General features: G+C 42.6%; 1 protein-coding gene across 15 annotated transcripts in view; it reads left to right on the top strand.

The window, feature by feature from the left end:
• Positions 1–23180, top strand: part of LOC309360591 (methyl-CpG-binding domain protein 1-like) — a 142988-nt gene that overhangs the window by 45726 nt on the left and 74082 nt on the right. For all 15 annotated transcript variants that reach the window (XR_014164226.1, XM_081895197.1, XM_081895196.1 and 12 more), the window contains 3 exons: positions 96–152; positions 14836–14919; positions 21645–21809. Coding sequence is in view for 14 of the 15 variants with exons in the window: in XM_081895197.1 (XP_081751323.1) it covers positions 96–152; positions 14836–14919; positions 21645–21809 (306 nt within the window). In the remaining variant the exon portion in view is untranslated. The remainder of the gene's footprint in view (positions 1–95; positions 153–14835; positions 14920–21644; positions 21810–23180) is intronic.

The raw sequence follows: 23180 nt of genomic DNA, 5'->3' as shown, positions 1-23180 counted from the left end.
TCTCTCAGCTCTTCTCTACTAATTTCATGGGAATTTCCAAATGCAGAACATTTCTGTTTACTCACCGCATCACCTCTTTGTCTCCCTTTTTCTAGAAATGGAAACCCACCATGGAACGGGATCCTGGAGGCATCCCTACAGTAAGACAAAGGGTAAGTAGGCAACAGGGAGCTATGTCTTACACAGTATAACGGCATTAACAGTCAGCAATATCACCTTGGAAAGTATCTTACACAAGTCTAGAGCAACCTGCATACATTATTCTGTTTGAATACTGTGTCCAGTTCTGGGCACCACAATTTAAGAAGGATGCTGGCAAGCTTGAACGTGTGCAGAGGGCAACCAGGATGATCAAGGGTCTGGAAACCGAGCCTTATGAGGAGTGGTTGAAGGAGCTAGGTCTGTTTAGCCTGGAAAAGAGGAGACTGAGAGGAGATATGACAGCCATCTTCAAATATCTGAAGGGCTGTCATGGAAGAAGGAACAAACTTGTTTTGTCCTGCTCCAGAGGCTAGGACCCAAACCAGTGTTTAAATACGATGACCATATTCAAATATCTCAGAAGTTGTTCTGGGGGGTAGGACTTGAACAAATGACTTTAAGTTACATGAAAGGAGATTCCGGCTAAATATCAAGAAGAACTTTCTGACAGTAAGAGTTGTTTGACAGTGGAAGAGTCTCTCTCGGGAGGTTTTTAAGCAGAGGTTGGATGGCCATCTGTTATGGATGCTTTACGTGAGATTCCTGCATTGCAGGGGGTTGAATTAAATGACGCTTGGGGTCCCTTCCAACTCTACAGTTCTGTGACATACACACATGCTCTAAATTAGTTGTTGTTGTTGTTGTTGTTGTTGTTGTTAAAGATTGTACTTTCTTGAAGCAGAAGGCTTTTGTCTCTAAAAGGGCTGGGAAGCAACAGAAAGGCAAACCCTAAATGTAGACTTCCCATTTCAGTTATTATTTTCCATGTGCATTGCTCACTCTGGTTGGGGTCAGTGAGTGCATGCCACTTCGTTGTTTGTTTCTTGGGTGAATATTTATTCTGAAGTAGTAGTCCAGGTTTTACTTTGTTAGGATTCTGGCCGCCTCATATCAGTTGCTTACCCTGTTCCTTTGTGAGATGAAGATAACACTATGGTTCATCTTCAAACAGACTCCTAGTCTCTGTGATTATCCAGGGGTGATTTTGAACCAGCCACGGATTGACAACCTGTCAACCTGTGTCAACCTGTCACTGCTCAGAGGTCAACAGGCAGGTAGAGGTAGGTTCTGCTGTCTGATAAATGAGGAGGAAGGGTAGGAGGGAGAGACTTCAACAATTAAAACTGGAATAGGTGAGGCTTGCAATTTTTATGTGAAAGCCTTTTAAGAAAAAGTGCATTTGGGGCATTGATTCAGAGGCAAGAGGGATATGTCTAGGACAGGTCATCCTACACGAGTTTGGTACCCTCCCATCAGTCTCAGCCAGCAAGGCCATGACTGATAGGAGTTGTAGTCCAAAATCTGGGGGGCACCAGCTTGGTGAAGGTTGGTCTATATAGATAAGGGGAGGTGCTTACAGCTTGGGGAGCTTATAAGTTCTCACAAACAAGTTTTTGTTTTGAGGGTGTTTGCTAAGTTTTTACAATACCAAATTCTTGTCTAAACAGTAGATGGATGGGGGAACTTTCCCAAGGGCAAAGGGACTATAATCTTAAATTCAGATTGGTTGAGGTACAGATCACTAACAGTGATTTGTTGAATGAATAAACTTTATTACAGTCACAGACCAGAATAAGAGAAACATATGAATAAAATAGCAGTTCAGATTTAAACAGGTGATTGTTAAATAAGAACAAGGAAACAAGCATAGGATAAAAGATGTGACTAGAGTACAGGATAGATAATTGAGGAATAAGAACTGATAATTAAAACAGATAAGGACTAAAAGACATACAGTTAAAACAACTATAAGGGGTGGAGCTTAGGGGAATAGTGGTCTTGCAGTATGGGCCTTCAGGTTAAGACTGTTTTGTAGCACAAACCATCCTTCAGCGATTATCCATCATGGCAGTGCAAAACCTAGCAACTGAGTATGTAACATCTGGGTTTTCATCCTGGAGTAGTAGGGAGATGTTGGGTTGTTCTGTATGTCCTGGGAATTTGTGCAGGATAGGCAGGATAAACCTGGCTCGTATGTCTATATAGTACTGGCAATGGAAAAGGGCATTTTCCGTTGTTTCCTGCCCAGAGCCACAGGGGCATTTCCTCTCCTCGTATGGTGGCTTCCTATTACGGCCGCCTTGAATGGCTGAGGGGAGGGCCTGACAACAGGCCAGAGTGAAGGCCCTACACTTTGGGATTTCAAGGTTGGTTATATATGGCATTTGGGAGGTGAGGTATCTACTGGTTTCACTGATTAGAAATTTTGGGGACCTGGCTAGGTCTGCTTGACATTCTGTGTCTTCCACATGCTGTTTAATGATTGTTTGTTTGTTTAGCTTGTTCATGCTCTATGTCAAGTAAAATCTGTGGTAGTTATATTTTTCACTGCTCGTTTCCATGTTGATTGGAAATCATCCTTAATAGTCAGGGGAGCAAGGCCGCTCAGGAAGAACGATAGTCTCAACCAGTAATTAAAAGTGGCGAGCCATACTCTGGCCTCGATTCTCATGGATCCAGTTTCAAGACATATGGTAGCATTGGAGACGTGTTTAGGCACTTGTAGAGCAGATCTTAAGAATTTGGATTGTATCAATTATAGTGGTGCGTAGTTGTCAGAGGGACCTAATTAGGCACTGTATAACAGCTGTGCAATCCATTTAGCCTCAAACAGTTTGAGGGCTGCAGGTATATAGTGTCCACCTTTGGTCCTGAGGTACTTGAGGATAGCGTTTGCACTTCTCTGGGCATTCCCTGCAAAGTAGTCGCCATGGGCTTTTGAAGCAAGTGACCTTCTCAATCTTGTGACCATTGATGTACTATGCATGTGGTTTGGGCCTCTTGGCAAAAACCATAATTTTGGTTTTCTGGTAATTGAGTTCCAATTGGCTCTCCTTGTAATATGTTGCCAGTGTTTTCATGGCTCTTTTAAGGCCTCATCAGTGTTCTTGAGAGGATTGCTGCGTCATCTGCATAAAGCAGCACCAGTGATTTGCTAGGATCCTCCCTACCCACTTGAAGACTTTTGTTTGTTTTCTGCTTGTTTTATTGTAGAAAATCTCTTAAGGAGATTTAGGAGATAAAATAGCTCATGCAGAAAATGCCAGTGGAAGTGAAATGTCCCAGTTCTTGATAATTGCATCTGAAAGCAAGCAGAGGGCTGCCACAGATTCAGAACAATATTTTGTGAGTGGAGTTATAGAAGCATTTATTTAAAAAGAATGGAAAAATGCCTTCCTTAAGAGGGCAGAGAAGGAAAGGATCATAGGTTGGCTTGCACTGTGGACCTTTAATTTGTGGTCCACTTGCTGATCCCAGAGGACAGGATCACACTTCAAAACGACCTTGACAGATTAGAGAACTGGGCCAAAACAAGATGAATTTTAACAGGGAGAAATGTAAAGTATTGACACTTGGGCAAAAAAATATATGAGAGGCACAAATACAAGATGGGTGACACCTGGCTTGAGAGCAGTACATGCGGAAAGGATCTAGGAGTCTTGGTTGATCACAAACTTGACATGAGCCAACAGTGTGACGCGACAGCTAAAAAAGCCAATGCAATTCTGGGCTGCATCAATAGGAGTATAGCATCTAGATCAAGGGAAGTAATAGTGCCACTGTATTCTACTCTGGTCAGACCTCACCTGGAGTACTGTGTCCAGTTCTGGGCACCACAGTTCAAGAAGGACACTGACAAACTGGAACGTGTCCAGAGGAGGGCAACCAAAATGGTCAAAGGCCTGGAAACGATGCCTTATGAGGAACGGCTAAGGGAGCTGGGCATGTTTAGCCTGGAGAAGAGAAGGTTAAGGGGTGATATGATAGCCATGTTCAAATATATAAAAGGATGTCACATAGAGGAGGGAGAAAGGTGGCTTTCTGCTGCTCCAGAGAAGCGGACACGGAGCAATGGTTCCAAACTACAAGAAAGAAGATTCCACCTTAACATTAGGAAGAACTTCCTGACAGTAAGAGCTGTTCGACAGTGGAATTTGCTGCCAAGGAGTGTGGTGGAGTCTCCTTCTTTGGAGGTCTTTAAGGAGTGCTGGAGTGTCAGGAGTGCTCTGATGGTGTTTCCTGCTTGGCAGGGGGTTGGACTCGATGGCCCTTGTGGTCTCTTCCAACTCTATGATTCTATGCTGTATTGCCCCAATTTTCTTGGGTTCTCTTTTCAAAGACACGTTCTTGAAAAGGCATATGTAGCTGGCTCATAAAGGCTACAGCTATAACTCATTCTCTAATAAGGTGCCCAGCAGCCCCTGCTGAGCATGGTCCTTCCTGGGTGAAACTGTCACTGGCCTCCTGGTCCATGAAGCTGGGTGGCCCCTCTGAGCAGTCTTATCTGCCCTTTTTGAAATTCATGTAAAAATGTCATGGATTTTCCCACACAGTGGTATCTTGGTTTTATAACAGCTTAGTTTATAAACAACTTGGAAATAGTAAATTGCAAACCAGGAAGTAGGTGTTTTGGTTTGTGAACTTTGCCTTGGAATTAAAACATGTTCCGCTTCCTGTTGAGTCTGTTCCATTTCTAGACTTCCGGGTTAGTGCCATCAGTAATGGCGGAATTTCTCCGACGGGAGGAATTTGCTCTGTGGAAATCGGGTCTGGCCGCCGCGGCGAAGGCAGAGACCCTTCAAAAATCACAGGCGGGTGAAGCCTGTGAACGTGGGATTCGGCGGGCACCTTCTGCGCCTCCCCTGCTCATGAGGAAACCCAGTTTCGGGGATCCGGAGCAAAGTGGGGTGAGCGGCGCAGTGCTTCAAATCGACCGCTTTTTTCACGGAATGAAGCCGCACAGCCGTTGCCGGAGAGTGCTGACTTTTTCCTGTGGACAATCTGATCTAAAAGCAACTACCCGTGAGTAAAGTGAAGAATTGGGCTTTTAAAAAGTTTTAATTTGGTACCGAAATGGGGAGGCTCAGAACAGGAAGTCTGCCTTCCCCTTTTGTAAATAGACCGAAGCAAAGAGGTTGCAAGCTAGAGTCTTGGAAAGCCTATTGTAAATGATTGAACTTCCAGCAGAAAAAGAAAAATTTTAAAAACCCCTTGGAAGCGGGAGAAAAGGGGGGAGGATTTGGACTGTATATATACCTGCGGGAGAGAGTGAAAGAAGTTATATACCACTGCACATAACCTGGAAACGGACTGCTAAATAAGACTGTTGTGCATTGGAACGTTCATTGACTGAATAGAACGTGCATTGACAGCTAGCAAAATAAGAGAGTTACATTGTTTCAACTGTCTCCGTCTGAGTTTAAAAAGGAGTAAAAAGGAGTAAAGGTATCCGAAAACTGAAACTAACTTTTAACTGTGTTAAAAAAAAAAGTGGCATTATGGATCAATACAAATAGCAACTGTTTCCCTCTAGAGGAAACTATTGTAACTGCTACAAGAGCTAGATTAGGGACTTTCCAGCTGAAAAGATAAAAACTGTCTGACTGTGGGACTGACCTTGGATTTCTCAAGTGTTATGGCAGATGGAATGGAAAAAATAGATTCGTCAATCCCAGAAAAAACAACAAGGTCTGGGAAGACTTGGCAACAAACTAGGAGAGCCTCAGCATCTGGCCCCTCTGCTTCCTCTGCGGCTGTACTAGCACATCCCAAACCAAGAGGAATGTCATCAGAAGAGGCCTTAGCACTTGCACTAAGTAAGATAAATGCTTCATTGGAACAGCTTAATAAGAAAGTGGATGCTGCAACTACTAAAATTGATCTAAATCCAGAAAGTCTAAATAATTTGGGACAAAAGGTGAATACTAATACAGAATCTATTGAGAAACTGATACAGGAATCTACTTTGATACGGCAGACCGCAGAGAAGCCAAGGAAAAAGTAGCTGCTGTGGAAGGTAAAATGACACAACTGGAAAAAGAGAGAGTGCCAGTCCTACAGAGGCAACATGAGGACCACAAGTTGACGCTTTTTATGATTGAGCTTAAGGAAAAACAGACAAATTTGAGGATCAGAGCTTTACCTGAACTGGAGAAGGATAGTTTGATAGATTTTCTCACGCAGGAGTTTTGCGGATTTTTGGGACTTGGACTTGGGGCAGGAGGACTTTGAAATTGTGAGGGGCTTTAGACTAGGAAGAGGAGGGAAGAAAGAGAAGAATAGAATAAGAGACTATTTGATCACCCTCCGAACTAAAGAAGAGAGAGAGAAAATTTTGGGCTGGCATTACCAGAAGCCTTTGGAAGTACTACAGTCAAGAGTGGAAATATTTAAAGACATCCCGAAACATCTTTTGGATCTTAGGTCCAATTATGGTGATTTGGTTGCCCTGCTGAGAAAGAACAAAATCATTTTCAGGTGGGAATTTCCCCAAGGTCTATCCTTCAGTTTCAGGAAAATAAAAATAAGATCAGTAGAAGACAAAGTAAAGTTTTTGACTAACTACGAAGAAGATCTGCAGAAGGAACTTGGAAAAGAGCCAAGAGCATCGGACAGAAGATCACCAGACAGAGGACTAGAACAAAAAGCATTGGACAGAAGATCACCAAAAAGAGGAATAGTGGACATAGCAACATTATCCTTTGGACTGGACTGCCCAGTGAATGTGATACCAACACCACTAACCGAAGAAGAGCAAGCATTGGGTGCAGTTGGAGGAAAATCAGAGTAATCACATCATGGCATTGCAAGTATTAAGCTGGAATGTGAATGGACTGAACTCCCTGGAAAAAAGGAGGAGAGTTTTCCATTTATTGAAAAAGGAACAATTGGATTTGTCTACAAGAAACACATGTGATAAGGCTACATAGGAAGATATTGAGCAATAAAAGATTGGGCCATGAATTTATCTCATCATATAAAGTTACAAAAAGAGTAGTAGTCCTATATGCAAAGGAGAGCCTATCACCGAAATTTATATTTAAAGATGCTCAAGGAAGATTTATTGGAATTGAAATCCAATCACGAGAGAAATTTTTGATAGTAGGCATTTACGCACCAAATGAAGGAAAATCGGAATTTTTTAAGAAGCTACATGAGACTTTGATGGACTATATGGATTACAATATGATCTTGAAGGGAGATATGAATGGAGTGGTGTCTACAAATATGGACAAGGCACAGAGACAGGTAGTTACCAAAGATGGTAGACTACCAAAAACCATTTTTGACATGACTGAAAATATGGATTTAGTTGGTATCTGGAGAACAAAGAACCCTCTGGGAAGAGAGGGAACTCTTTGAGGCTAAAATGACATGGACAAGAATTGACCAAATTTGGGTAACTAGAGGACTGGTTCCGAAGACCAGCAAAGTGGAAATTTGCCCCAAAACTTGTTCTGATCATAATGCTGTGAAGATGGAAATGAAATTGATGCCAATTGGTTCCTTCAGATGGAGGATGAATGATACTTTATTTAGGAATGAAGAAGTGACTAAGAAGGCCCAAAAAACCTTGAGAGACTATTTTGAGATAAATATGAATACTACAGTGGAAAAAAAGAGTGATCTGGGACACAAGTAAAGCGGTTATGAGAGGATTTCTAATACAACAAAATGCAATTAAGAAGAGAACCCAAAATGAAAAAAAAGATAAAAATCCTGGAGAAAATAAAGGAAGGAGAGAAGAAACTGAGAGCAAAACCGAAATCACAGGAGATCCTGAAAGAGATAAAGTTATATCAAGTACAATATATGATAATGATGAATCAGGAAATAGAATGGAAGATTAAACAAATGAGACAAAAGACATTTGAGTCGGCAAATAAGTGTGGAAAACTGTTGGCTTGGCAATTGAAAAAAATACAAAAACTTAACACTACTGTATTACGAATGTGGAAGTGGAAGGAAAGAATATACTGAACCCAGTGGAGATCAGAAAGTGCTTCCAGAGGCACTTTAAACAACTATACACACAGGAGAAGCAGAAAGAAATGGACATTGGTCGATATCTGAAAATAAATGGACTACAGAAAATCTCTCAGGAAAAGAAGTTAATGTTGAATTATAAAATAACGGATCAGGAAGTGGAAGGGGCCATACAGAATATGCAATTGGGTAAATCCCCAGGACCGGATGGTTTGACTTCAAGATACTACAGATCTTTGAAAGAATGGTTAATACAACCATTGAAGGAAGTCTGTAATGAAATATTGGAAGGGAAAAGGGCACCAGAGTCATGGAAGGAAGCTTACATCACACGTATACCGAAAACAGAGACTGAAAAGACTACCGCCCCATATCGCTGCTTAACGTGGATTACAAAATTTTTGCAGATATTTTGGCTAAGAGATTAAAAAAGGTGCTTGTAGAAGAAATCCATAAAGATCAAGCGGGCTTTCTCCCGGGCAGACATTTGTCTGACAACACGATGAGCATGATTAATATTTTAGAAAAACTACAAGTGAATATTAATACTAAAGCAGTTCTGATATTTGTGGACGCGGAGAAAGCCTTCGATAATATTTCTTGGAGTTTTATGAAGAAGAATTTACAGGGGATGGGGGTAGGTCAAGGTTTTGAAAATGGTATAGGTGCAATTTATTCAGAACAAAAGGCAAAATTAATTGTGAACAATGTAGTGACAGAAGAATTTAAGATTGAGAAAGGAACATGGCAAAGTTGCCCAATCTCTCCATTACTTTTTATATCAGTCCTGGAGGTTCTGCTAAATATGATTAGAAAGGACCAATTGGTTAAAGGTATACAAGTGGGAGCTAAACAGTACAGCTTTTGCTGACAATTTGGTATTGACTTTACAGGAGCCAGAATCTAGCACTAAAAGGGTATTGGAATTGATTCAAGAATTTGGTCAGGTAGCAGGTTTTAAGTTGAACAAGATGAAAACTAAGGTTTTAGAGAAAAATCTTAACTGTGATTGAGAGAGATAATTTTCAGAAGGAGACAGGATTAACATTGGTTAAGAAAGTGAAATATTTAGGGGTAAACATGACTGCTAAGAATGTGAATCTATTCAAGGATAATTATGAAGAATGTTGGATTGAAGTGAAAAAGGATTTAGAAATATGGTCAAATTTGAAGTTATCATTGTTAGGCCGAATTGCAGTGATAAAAATGAATGTATTGCCAAGGATGCTGTTTTTGTTTCAAACATTGCAAATTCTAGACAAAATGGACTGTTTCAAGAGGTGGCAGAGAGATATTTCTAGATTTGTCTGGCAGGGCAAGAAGCCTCGAATAAAATTTAAGATATTAACTGATGCTAAAGAAAGAGGTGGATTTGCCCTGCCAGACCTTAAACTTTATTATGAATCAGCTGTGTTTTGCTGGCTGAAAGAATGGCTGCTTCTTGAAAACACTGACGTACTGGATTTGGAAGGTTTTAACAATGTATTTGGTTGGGACTTCCGGGTTGGCGCCATCGCCGAATGGCGGACTCCCTCCGAGCTCCGGAGGGAGTCTGCTCGGCAGGGGTTGGGTCCCGCCGCGCCGGCGACGCGGGGACCCTCAAAAACCATGGGCGCGGAAGCCCATGGACCTGTTGACTCGGTGGGCACCGTTTGCGCCCCCGACCCGCGAAGGAGCCTTTTTAAAGGCTACGGAGCGGGGGACAGGGGGTGGTGTGGTGCTATGAGTCCTCTGCTTCCCCCGCCGAGCGAAGCCGCATGCCATTCGACGGAGAGCGCTGACTTCTTCTATTGAAAATTTGGACTAAAAATAATAACCCGTGAGTAATTGGGAAATCGGATTTAAAAGGAATTTTTTTTTTTGATTCGGAATGAGTGGGGGAGGTGCAAAAAGGAAGTCCGTCTCCCCCCTGTTGTAGATGATTTAAAGCAAGGAGCTGACAACTAAGGTCGAGAGAAGAGTCCGTTTTTTATTGATAAAAGTTATTAATTCCACAATGAGAAATTACAAGATTGTGCTGGAGGAGAAAAGTGGACTGTGAGAGCTAAATTGCAACCCCCCGGGAACCGGGAGTGATCCGTGAGAGAGCCTGGTGAGATATAGAGATTTTGACAGCTGTCAAAGTAGCTGTCAAAGCTGGAGAATAAAAAGAGAACTTTGTTACAATGACTTTGCTGGTCAGATTCGTTACAATTTGGATATAAATTGTTGAAAACAAGGGATAACAAGTTAGCTTGACTTTTGGGTGTGATCTGGAAGGAAACTAAGTTACCATAATCCCTCTAGAGGGGGCTTTAGGACATTACAAGAATGGCTGTAAGCAGAAAAATACTCATGGAATTGAACAGGACTTTTTATCTCCTGGGAAAGCTGCAAAAACGAAACATTATTTTGTCTACAGAGGTCTCTACATTAAAGGAGACAATAGATATATCTATTGAAGAATGGAAGGGCCTTGTCGCAAGTTTTGGTTCCTGAATAAATAAAGCCTCTGTAGAGGAACTAGAAGTTTTTGAAATTAGAATGTTTTTGCAGCGGAACAGGAAAAGAAACCTGAGGAAAGTGAGGAAAGAGAACAACAAGAATTGGACTAAGCTGGAAGTTGGAGCATTTGGGACATTCAGACTTAAAAGGACTAAGAAACAGAATTTGAGTTTTACTCTTAAATATAGAGGTCTGGATGGAAGAAAAATGGACCTTCTTGAGATAGAGCTTTTCCAAGATTGGGTGTTTGAAACTAAAGACTACCAAAAAGACGGCAAAGACTATCAAAAAGACGGCAAAGTGGAGCCGAGAGAGATTTGGACATGGATGTGGGGTCTCCAGTCTGACAGTAGATAGATTGATGGACATTGGGGATCGAAACCGGGAAAGGGGGGAGGGAAACTCGGAATCCAAAGGGTGTAAAATTATATTCTGAAGTTTGTTTTCTTTATTTTTTTTAATTTCGCTCTGTTGTGTGTAATAAAGAGGGGAATTCGTGGAAGGGAACCTGGGTCGATCTTAGGGGAGGAAAATTCTAAGTTGAAGGATGGTGGAATATAAAGGGAAAGTAGTTATATAAGATGAATTAAATCGAATATTGGGCTAACTATAATAAGTTTAAAATTTGGGGTAAGAACTTGTGGAAGTAATCTAATGGAAATGGAATACAAGAGGGGGTGGGGTGGGGAAGTCCTGGAAAGATGTTAATGAAAGTAAGGCCTTAAATGCAAATGTTGCTTTTTTTTCTTTTTTCTTTTTTCTTTCATGTTTTGGATTTTTCTGGAAATTTCAATAAATATGATTTTAAAAAACAACAACAAAAACAATGTATTTGGTTGGTATGCATATTTGTGGTATGACAAGGTTAAAGCACATAATGCGTTTAAAAACCATATTGTTAGAAAAGCACTGTTTAATGTTTGGATGAGATACAAGGATTTGTTAGAAAATAAAACCCCAAGATGGTTGTCACCAATGGAAGCGAAGGCTCAGGAAAAAACTCAATATGGAGGCCAAATGGCCGAAATATTGGGAAATTCTGGAACAAGAGGGAGACAGAATAAAATTGCAGAGTTTTGAAAAATTAAAAAATGAGTGCGAGACTGACTCCATTACTACCAAATATTGGAGGCATATAACATGGATAAAAAACTGGGCTTCCAGGTGGAAAAATCAAAATTGGAAACAGAATTGTTAGATCCCAAAACTAAGAACTTGTCAAGAATGTATAACTTGCTGTTGAAATGGAACACTCAGGATGAAACGGTGAAATCTGCTATGATTAAATGGGCACAAGATGTTGGACACAACATTAGGATGGCTGACAGGGAACAGTTATGGACCACAGGTATAAAATTTACGGCATGTAATGCCCTAAGAGAAAATTTAATGAAAATGATTTACAGGTGGTACATGACACCAGTCAAGCTTGCAAAAATTTACCATTTGCCTGAAAATAAATGTTGGAAATGTAATGAGACTGAAGGTACATTCTTTCACCTTTGGTGGACAGGCCCAAGGATTAAGACATTCTGGGAGATGATTTATAATGAAATGAAAAAGGTATTTAAACATACCTTCCTGAAGAAACCAGAGGCCTTTCTCCTTGGCATGGTCGGCCAATTGGTGCCAAAGAAGGATAGAACTTTATGCAACAACAGCAGCAAGAATACTCATCGCAAAGTATTGGAAGACACAAGATTTACCCACCCGGGAAGAATGGCAGATGAAGTTGATGGACTACATGGAATTGGCGGAAATGACTGGCAGAATCCGAGACCAGGGAGAAGAGTCGGTGGAAGAAGATTGAAAGAAATGTAAAGATTACTTATAGAAATATTGTAAAATTAATGAATGTTAGAAAGATGTTGGAATGAAGTTACATGGCTTTAGCAGAAATGCTATAAAGAATTAAGTACAATAGATTGTAAATGGATTAAAGGGAAAAATAAGGTTAGAATGTATTAAGATAAATTATAGGACAGAAAATTGAGGAAGATGGAAAGGATTTGCTGAAACAATTAATTTAAGTGGAATACAAAAAAGGGAGGTGTGAGGAAGTCACTGAAACAAGTAAATGAAAGATAACAACATTGAAAGTATTGGATGTGTTTTCTTAAATGTTTTTGTTTTGTTTTTGTTATGTTTATGTAATATTTTTGTTTTTGTATTGTATTGTATTGTTTTGTTATGTTTAATTCTCTTACTTTTCCTTTTGTAACCTGTCAGAGCTGCCCAAGGTCCCAGCTCACAGAGGACCAACGCCAGTTCTTGTTATATACAAAAGTCTTTATTAAGGTTCAGTTTCGATCCCAAAGCCACGGCGCGCAGCTCTACGTCTCAACCCTAGACCGCTGAAGCTCCGTCTGAATCTCCTCCCCCCAGACACCAGTTCAAGACCCTAGCCTTGCTCCACCTCCTCCTTTGCTCCTTTCTCCTCTGGGTCCTTTTGCCCGCTGGGGTGTTGCCCTTTCTGGACTCTTCTGATGCTGATGCTGAAGAGTCCCCGGATTCTTCCCCCTGCCTCCGGCGTGCTTTAGGACCTGGCTCCCAGTCCGCGCTCCCGGCTGTCCCGCGCGCCTGTGCATTTGAACTTGGCGCGCGCGCCCAGCCGGTAACCTTCCTCCTGACCATTACACTGCTCCTTTCACTGCTTCCCCCTTCGGGGGGGGGGGCTAACTGGATCTGACTTCCCCTCTATTCCCTCACTCAGCGATAGGGGCGTGGTCAGCCCTGACTCATCTTCTCTTTCCCCTGGAGTGGAAACCGGTCCTGACACCTGGGACTCTTCCCCCCCGCTACGCTCTGGTGGGGAAACTGGTCCCGATCTCCAGCTGCTGCTTTGGGAGTCACCGCTGGTCCCTTGCTTCTGGTGCCTCCCTCCCGGGACCCCCCTTGCTCTGGCTATCGGTGCCCCCTTCTGGGAATCTTCCGAATCACTGGACAGGCTCATGGAATCTCTTACCCCACTGTCATCCTCACCTACGCTGCCCTCGGATTGTTCCCCTTCGCTCTCCGCTTCCTCTTTCCCCTGTGCCTCTGCTCCTGAACCCCTGACATAACCTTTAAAACTTTAATAAATATTATTTTTTTAAAAAAAGAGTCTGTTCCATTTCTAAATTGAGTCCTCCTGCTGCTGATTGGAGGCTCCCCTCTGAGTCTGTCAGCTGCTGTGTCCCATGCCACACAAAGTTGATATTTGGAGCTTTCCCCCCCCCATTTTTCTTTGTGTGACTTTTTCGTGGCTATGGCTTGTGACTTTGTTTTTGTGACTCTGTGGAACCCAGTTCAGCTACTGATTGATTGTGTGACTGTGGAAATGGATAAAAGCTCTGCCCCCTCCAAACAATGACTTATCATCAGTGCAGGTTAGGAAAAAAAAATTAATTTTAATTTTTATCATCTACAATACTGTCTTATTTGCTTTCATTTTATGGATCAATGGTCATGTTAGATAGTAAAATTAATGTTAAATTGCTGTTTTAGGGGTTGTTTTTAAAAGCCTGGGATTAATCCATTTTACATTACTTTCTTCGGGAAAGAATGCCTTGGTTTTAGAACGCTTTGGTTTTAGAATGGGCTTCCGGAACGGATTAATTTTGGGACCCAAGGTACCACTGTATTCTCCTAAATCAGTCAGCACTTGATGATTTAACTAGAAATAAGCATTAGTCTGTGTGAGTTATTAAGTTAACTGTATCAAGACTCAGTTGGTCCAAAGCAGGGTTCGGCAACCTAAGGCCCATGGGCCACAAGCGGTCCATGGGGGTCATTTAACTGGCCCATGGACCCAGCCGCCCGCTTGAGGACCCCCGCTGCCCACTCGGTCGGCTTCCGTGTGCCGCACTAAACGGGCGTGGAGCAGAGCGGGGATTACCTTCCACAACGCTGGAAGTTCCTGCAGCCAATCGAAGCGAAGCTGCACACGCCTGAAATAATGTTTGCACACACACGCACACTCTGATCCACCATGACGTTTGCGGGGCTGTGAACTGGCCCAAGCCACAAAAACCTTGCCGCCTCCTGGTCCAAAGTTTATGGATAGTGTGCTTTTGCTCCTGGAGAATACTCCTTTCTGTATTGCAAGGGATACACACTGTATCAGACTCGGTGCAAATACTAAAGTGAGTTGAAATCATGGTGTTGCACACTGTCTTTTCTACCTGGGGTCCTGCTCCCTGATAAGCACCAACCCGACTCATTTGGGAAAGCTCTGACATGTCGCGTGGGGCTGAGCCTCAGCAGGGGATGAGGTGCCTGAAAGTCTTGCATAGGTAAAAGAATACTGCAGCATTTCCCAGCATGTAAACTTCTTTGTGGGAACAACGGAGACTAGAGGGGTCTCCTTGACCACCCCAACTCACGTGGGTTTCTTCTTAACAGAAGAAGCAGTTAGGAGCAGTGAAGGAAAGGAAGAAACCTGGTCGTCCCCCCAAGCATCCCACTGCCCAGCTGAAGAACAATGTGGTAAGCATATGGCTTTTCTGCATGGGGGTCTCTGGGATGTGGCTGAGCTACAATTTATTTCTACAGCCATTTGAGAAAGTGATTTGAAGCACATTTTCTTTTAAGATCTTAATCAGTGTACAGGTGCCCAAAGTTGTGTGGTGTGTGTATCACAAATGGAGACTTGCATTTCCTTCCCCCTTCTCTCATCATGTGATGGGAATCGATGGAGTCCACCCAGAAGTCTGCATTCCCAAGTGGAATGGAAAATATTAACTGTGTTGGGAGCTGATGAAGCCTTAGAAATTGAATCGGGAAGGGGAGGGATTGTGAGTGCTTTAGCAGCCCATCCCGTCTACCCCCACGGATGTGTCACAATCTGAAAATACAGTGGTACCTCGGGTTACATATGCTTCAGGTTACAGACTCTGCTAACCCAGAAATATTACGTCGGGTTAAGAACTTTGCTTCAGGATGAGAACAGAAATTGCGTGGTGGCGGCATGGCATCAGCAGGAGACCCCATTAGCTAAAGTGGTGCTTCAGGTTAAGAACAGTTTCAGGTTAAGAACAGAACTCCAAAACGAATTAAGTACTTAACCCGAGGTACCACTGTAGTTTGAAAAGCTAAATCAGCTATGTGCCCAGGAAAGAAGTAGGGAGAGCAATGAGCAACTTGAAATCTATTTTTTTTAAATATAATATTTATTGAAATTTTTAAGTTACAATATAAAAAACAAACAAAATTATAACATAACATAACATATTTTCTTATCTTCTTAGGACCTCCTCACATCTCCCGCCCCTACCTTCCACGTTATAAAATTAATCCAGCAAATTATCACCTTACTTCCATCCTTACTGTCAGGTTTTCAATGTTATATCTCAAGTTTTAGATACCTTGGTTATGCTCCATGAAAAATTAAATTTAGCCAGATAATTATCCAAAAATTTGTTTTTTCTTACATTTTAACTTATCTTCCTACTTCACTTCATCTATTTTAATGGTGCCAAATTGTTTATAATCAAGCATCCTGCTTAACATTCATACAGCTTACAATATTTTTGCAAATAAATCTTAAATTTTTTCCAATCCTCTTCGACCGTCTCCTCTCCCAGGTCTCGGATTCTGCCGGGAGCAACTTGAAATCTAATTAGCATTTAATGAGACTGCAGTGCGTGTTATTTGGGAAACTCAATTCTATTATTATTATTATTATTATTATTATTATTATTATTATTATTATTATATTTTATTATTTTCAATTAATTCACATTACATGTTAATTGCCATACACCATTGTACATAATCATTGTACATAACATGAATATATTATTTCTGCAAATTCCCCACATCTAACCCTGCAACCACCTCCCCTTATACCCAAATGCCCGTGTGACTTCCTTCAACCACATGTTTGATATCCAACTTATTACTTAATTACTTTTTAAAACCTGCAAAGTGGTTTACCAAAACAAAAACCAAAAAAAACCAAAGCAGTAAAATCAAGAAAAATTAACAATCCTACTTTAAAACATACAAAACATTAAGATTAAAATTGCTTCAACTTCCTAAGCATCTAGGTATGCTTGCCTAAAGAAGAATGCTTTTAACTGGCAGAATCCAAGACCAGGGAAGAGAGACGGCGGAAAAAGATTGGAAGAAATTTAAGGACTATCTTAGGAAATATTGCCAAATTAATGAATGTTAGAATGATGTTGGTTTAGAAAGACAGCTTGAAGACTTTACGCAGAGAGGAACCCCACCCGCATGTAACAGGCAGGGAGCCAGCTCAGATAGAGAGAAAGACATGGGGGGGGGGACACAAAAGAGTACCAAAGTCTGTCCATTTTTTCCTCTTTGCCATGGTGACACTAGGGCTCTGGGATGCAGCCAGAGCTCTGGGACCACCCTCCCAAAATATTTACTTGTCTTCAATGTATTGCTACCACCATTCTATAGTCCTGATCCATTTTAAATTAAACACTTTCTCTAAAATTAAAATGGCAGAAGTAATCAGTAGCATACATATGAAAGGAAAGGTGAGAGAATAGTTCCTAATTGATACAAGGGAGACACAGATACACAAGCACACAGAAGTAAATAATCCAAGTGTGGCTTGATGTTATATCATCAAGTTGTTAAGTGTTATGCTGTTAAGTGAAGCTAAATCCCCACTGACCCATGACAGAGGAAATGAGGCACATTCATTTTATGTTACATGGATAAGATTATTTTAGTACGGTAACCCCATCCTGAGAATGGAGGCTAGCACGTGAGCAATTTCTGCGAAGGTTGGTGATAAATTTCATCCTCAAAATTACTGCAACGTTTTTGTTATGTACTGAAGTTCTTACCCTGGGCCAGCAGGGGGATACTGTAGATAGTTATGCAAATGAAGGATCAAAAGTGACGTTCAGTGATTGGATAGTTTTAGAAAGTTGCAACAGTTACAGTTGTTCTGGAGCTCTATATAAGCAGGCTGACTGAGCTCCTCAGTTCAGTTCAGTTCCAGTAAAGAGCTGCTTTGGAGAAATCGCTGTGTCGTTTGCTATGTCAATCCACAACTTAAACTGGCGATGAAGGTGGGATCGATGGACATCAGAGCACGGCCAGATGCGGCCATCCTCTGAACTGAGCTGAATCACTGAGCGAAATCACTGGACAGAACCAATTCAGAGCTGACTGTTCTGGCTAGAGCACTGTGTTCCATCCATCGCCCTTCACTCCGGCATCGGAATCATGGCTTCACTTGTGCCTCTACCGCCGTTTGTGCCAGCCTCTGAATCATGGGGCTCCTGCCTCGCTTGGTTCGACTGCTACCTCCAGGCCAACGAGCTGACAGCAGTATCAAAGGAACAGAACCTGGGCCTCAGTGGGCCTGAGGTGTTTGAGACGGCCTGAGCATTGGTTGCGCCTGAAGCAGTCCAGGCAACACCATGGGACACGATCCAAGAGAAGCTCCGCAACCACTGCACGCCAAAGCCGTCCAAGATTGCTGCCCACCATGTGTTTTACCACCGGAACCAGGCAGAGGGGGAGTCAATCAACAACTACACCACCGCCCTCAGACAGGCTGCAATGCACTGCGAGTTCTGAGACTTAGACGATGCCCTGATGGATTGAATTGTCTGCGGGGTCCAGGACATCCATCTGCAACGGCGTCTCCTCACCAAGCCAGACCTCACGCTGCAGAAAGCCATTGAGGAGGCTGTGGCGTTGGAAGCTGCTGAACGCTCCGCCCAGGAGATCCGCAAGGCCAGCAGCCCACGTCTTGCTAGAAAGCCAGTTCCAGTGCATCACGAAGAGGCCAGCAGTGATGAGGCATCCTCCAGTGAAGACGATGACGTGTACCAGACAAAGCAGGAGTGCAGGAAGTTCCAACAGAAGTCCAAGGGCCAACCGGAATGTGCCGGCTGCGGAGGCAACCATTCCCGTGCCAAGTGTCGATTCAGAGACGCCATCTGTCGGACGTGTTCCAGAAGGGGCCACATCACTAAGGTCTGCCGATCGGCTCCGTCTGATACCCCCCCTTCACCGACTCGCAAGTCCAAGTCTTCACTCCAGTCTGCCAAGGAAAGATGTTTCGCTCTCACCAACTGCCACTGCCCGTCTGGAACCACGATTGGCCAAACCGACTCGCCTATGCGACGCAAGCTGAACATCACGGTGCTCATTGAAGGAGCTCCATGTGACATGGAGATCGATACCGGGTCTGCCCTGTCCATCGTGTCTTGGAGCACCATCAAAAGACTGGTACCCAGAGTGTCCAAAAGGCAACTTGACTCTCACCGCGTACATCTGAGAGACTACCAGGGAAACGACATTCCCGTGGTAGGCGTTGGCCGGTTCCGGATCGCCTTCAAGGATTTTTCGGGTCTACTCCGACTGGTGGTGAATTAAATCCTGTTAGGTGCTATTTTGGTTGCTCAAGAGTAGCCAGGCAGGACTCCGACCTGTCTTTTACAGGCTTTATTTTGGTGCAAACTATTTACAGTGAAGAGCGTAATACGTTCATGTCTTGCTCAATCGCTAGCAGAACTGGGAGTGGTCTGTTTTTGTACCTCCCCCAACATAAAAGCTTAATCACCCCCAGCCTTTTCCACCCCTCGCTGCGCCTCAGACTACTGCACATGATGGGCGATGACAAGGGCGCACTAGCGTCCTCTGGTCCTTGCACCTCTTCTCCACTAGAGGTGGGACTTTCTTCCTCGCTGGAAGAGGAACTGCTTCACAAGATTTTCGGAGGCTCCCTGTAACACAACTGCCCCTCTATCTCTCACCTCTGAAGGTCTAATATATTGCTATTCTCAAGCCGAATTCACTCCTTAATCCAACAGAGGCAGGAGGTCTCAAAGTAGATCTTCAAATCAGGGAGGCCAACCCCCACCTTCTCTCTTATCTGTAAGGAGTTTGAATCTTATACAAGCTCTTTTACCCTGCCATATGAAATTTGATAGAGTCCTTCTCCACTTGTCAAAGCAATCCATTTTATTAAATATAGGGATCATTTGGAAGAGAAATAAGACCTTTGGGAGTATATTCATTTTGATTGCTGCTATTCTCCCCCAAATACATAGTTTTAACCTATGCCAAATTTCAAGATCATTTCTAATTTGGCTCCATAGTTTAATATACAGTGGTACCACGGGTTAAGTACTTAATTCGTTCTGGAGGTCCGTTCTTAACTTGAAACTGTTCTTAACCTGAAGCACCACTTTAGCTAATGGGGCCTCTTGCTGCCGCTGCACCGCTGGAGCACAATTTCTGTTCTCATCCTGAAGCAAAGTTCTTAATCCGAGGTACTATTTCTGGGTTAGCGGAGTCTGTAACCTGAAGCATATGTAACCTGAAGCGTATGTAACCCGAGGTACCACTGTAGTTATCTTCAAATAGGTTTACATTTTTCATTGTAGTTTGTATACCTAAATATCTAAACTTGTTAACAATTTGTAACTCCACCTTTTCCTGCAGTTCTCTTTTTTCTTTATCAATATTTTTAACCATTAATTTAATCTATGTTAGTGTATCTTTCATCTTTGTTGGAAGCCGCCCAGAGTGGCTGGGGAAACCCAGCCAGATGGGCGGGGTACAAATAAATTATTATTATTATTATTATTATTATTATTATTATTATTATTATTATGTGTCATATTTAGTTTAAAACCAGAGACTTTTCCATAACTCACCATTAAATATAAGGTTTTTTTAACACTCTCTATTGGGTCCTCCAATGTCAGGAGTAGGTCATCAGCGAATGCATGGAGTAAGAATAATAATAATAATAATAATAATAATAATAATAATAATAAAATTATTTATACCCCGTCCTCCCCAGCCAAGACCAGGCTCAGAGCGGCTAACAACCAATAATAAAAACAAGTTGATTAAAATACAACTTAAGAAACAAGATTAAAATACAACATTAAAACATTAAGATGCAGCCTCTTCACAGGAGGAGAAAGGAAAAAAGAAAGAGGGAGAGGGAATCAAATTGATTGTAAGCCAAAGGCCAGGTGGAACAACTCTGTCTTACAGGCCCTGCAGAATTTATATCCCAAGGCAATACATTTTATACTCTCCTCTAATCTTATGTATTGAATCAGAGTTTCTAAAGTAAAAATAAACAGGAGCGGGGAGAGTGGACACCCTTGCCTCGTTCCCCTTTCAATCCTAAAAGTCTTTGACATTTCGGAGTTAATTATCAAATTTGCCTTTTGAGATTGGGAACCTTGCCAGTGTGGTGTAGTGGTTAAGAGCGGTGGACTCCTAATCTGGGGAACCGGATTCGCATCTCTGCTCCTCCACATGCAGCTGCTGGGTGACCTTGGGCCAGTCCCACTTCTCTGAAGTCTCTCAGCCCCACTGACCTCACAGAGTGTTTGTTGTGGGGGAGGAAGGGAAAGGAGAATGTTAGCCGCTTTGAGACTCCTTCGGGTAGTGATAAAGCAGGATATCAAATCCAAACCTCCTCCTCCTCCTCCTCCTCTTCTTCTTCTTCTTCTTCTTATGGGGAAAGAAGGAAAAGGAAAAAGGAGGGGTGCTTGAGAAATGCTTATTATTTATTTATTATCTACCCTTAACCCTAAGGTCCCATTTAAACGTAACCACAAAAAGGTAACTGCCAAAATCATAAAGCACAAGGCAGGATGAATGGATTGGCCTTAGAATGCCTGTAAAGTGGGCTGCTGCAATCCTTAGTGGACTGTCCATCTTTGTCCAAAAGCTTAGCAGATTTCTCTGGCAGCATCTTAAGGTCATATTGGGCAGTTCAAAAGCAGTGTGTCCGACACATTGAATCTGCATAGACTCTGAGTGCCTGTGAAAGATCTGACAAGCCTTGTGTGGAGGCCTGTTTTCAAGAACCCCGTGACCAGTTGACAGTAAGAAGTGCCATTCTAAAACTTCCTACTTCACAGTTGAGAATGAAAACTGTATTTGGAGTTGAGCCTCTGTTCCTGATGACAAACAGCACACAAAAATTGGGGTTGTCCTGGATCAAGCTGTGTTCTTCCTGTTACTGCCTGTGGAAGATCAGCTGATAAAAGGTTTTGAAAGGAGGCAACAGTTGCTTAAAGAATAGACTTGGCTGGTTTTTCAGTGTCTTGGAAGGACTGTCTTCCACCTGCCACCATAGAAGGTTCTCACTGTCTTTTGGGTACCCACAGAGATTACTCATTGCTCATTCTTTACAGCGCAATCTGCCTGGCTCTTCCTGATTGCCTGTGTTTTTCCATCCACTGCAGCAGGCCTCTGCTAGCCGGCGAAACCGTAAGTGTGGCAAGTGTGAAGCCTGCCTGCTGAAAATGGATTGTGGCCGCTGTGATTTTTGCTGTGACAAGCCCAAGTTTGGTGGGAGGAACCTCAAGCGCCAGAAGTGCCGCTGGAGACAGTGTCTGCATTTTGCTATGGTTAGTGCCTCTTCACATCTGCTCAGTTGTGTCGTTCAGCCTCCTTGTTTCTTCCCTCCTCTTTCCCTCCCTCTGGCTTGCTTTGCATGAGATGTGTCTTGCCATCCCATCACTGCATCTTTTTTGCTAGCCATTGACACCAACACTGGAACTGTGTTTCATCAAGCCCCTGAGAAATCCTGCATGTTTTGGGTTGCATGCTGGCATGGGGCTTTCTGGCAAACAGTCTGGGTGGCTGCAGGTGTTTATGCATATAGTATGGCTTCTGGATTTTAATCTGGCCCTGTCAGCATGGCCTGGATTAGATGAAAGTCTCTCTAGTTCAGCATCCCATTTCCAGCCGCGGTCGTCCAGGTGCCTCTGGGTTGCTGACAAGCAGGGCAACAAGGCTGATGATCTTTTCTTTGTTCCTGAGATGCTGTCTCTGTATATTAAAGTTCCACTTAGTGATCATGTGGGCCTCAACAGTTGTGCTGCATTGTATTTTAAAGCCTTCTTCCTTTTTAAACTCTTTATATTCCCTTTTCAATTATGCAGAAGAACACAACCACATTTTAAAAATCAAAATACAAAAGTTGTAATAATTTGGGCTTGGAGGGAGAAGGAAAGTAAAGAATCCAGCAAAGGCTACCTGTCTAATGAAATGCAGTCATATGCAATATTGGGTTGGGAGCGGATTTCTGTACAGCAGCCGACCACTCTGATCACATTCATATTCAGGGTGGTAAATCATAATGGATAAAGTTGAATTCCTCAAGTCTCTGTGATTTGTTTGCAGTATAGCAGAGCAGGGAACCATTTCTCAAAAGCCTTTTTCAAAGTCTCCCAAAGCTATGCACAGCCATCAGTAAGTTGAATAATAGCAAATTCCGTAAGTTAAATGTGTCTGTTAAGACAGACTTTGCTTTTGTGCATCTTGAACTCACCTCCAGTCATCTCAAGATCTGACATTGAGAGGATGGTAAATATTTCCTTGTCTCTGTATGGTTGTAATTTGAAAAACCTCTGTTATGTTCTCTCTTCACTCCCCACCTCCTGCCAAAACCCAAAAAGCTTCTTGTGTGAACAGTGTGACCTTCCCTGTCCTAGGTTTGAGCTATCACTTTTCTGGAAGCAAATCATAGAGTTGGAAGGGACCCTGAGGATCATCTAGTCCACCCCCCGCAATGGAAGAATGTGCAGCTGTCCCTTATGGGGATTGAACCTGCGACTTTGGTATTACCAGCACCATGCTCTAACCCAGTGTTTCCCAACCTTGGGTCTCCAGCTGTTTTTGGACTACAACTCCCATAATCCCTATCTAGCAGGACCAGTGATCAGGGATGATGGGAACTGTAGTCCAAAAACAGCTGGAGACCCAAGCTTGGGAAA

The sequence above is a fragment of the Podarcis melisellensis genome, assembly GCF_964234715.1.
Source record: "Podarcis melisellensis genome assembly, chromosome: 17".
NCBI lineage: Eukaryota > Metazoa > Chordata > Lepidosauria > Squamata > Lacertidae > Podarcis > Podarcis melisellensis.
This window is presented reverse-complemented; position numbering and strand designations above follow the sequence as displayed.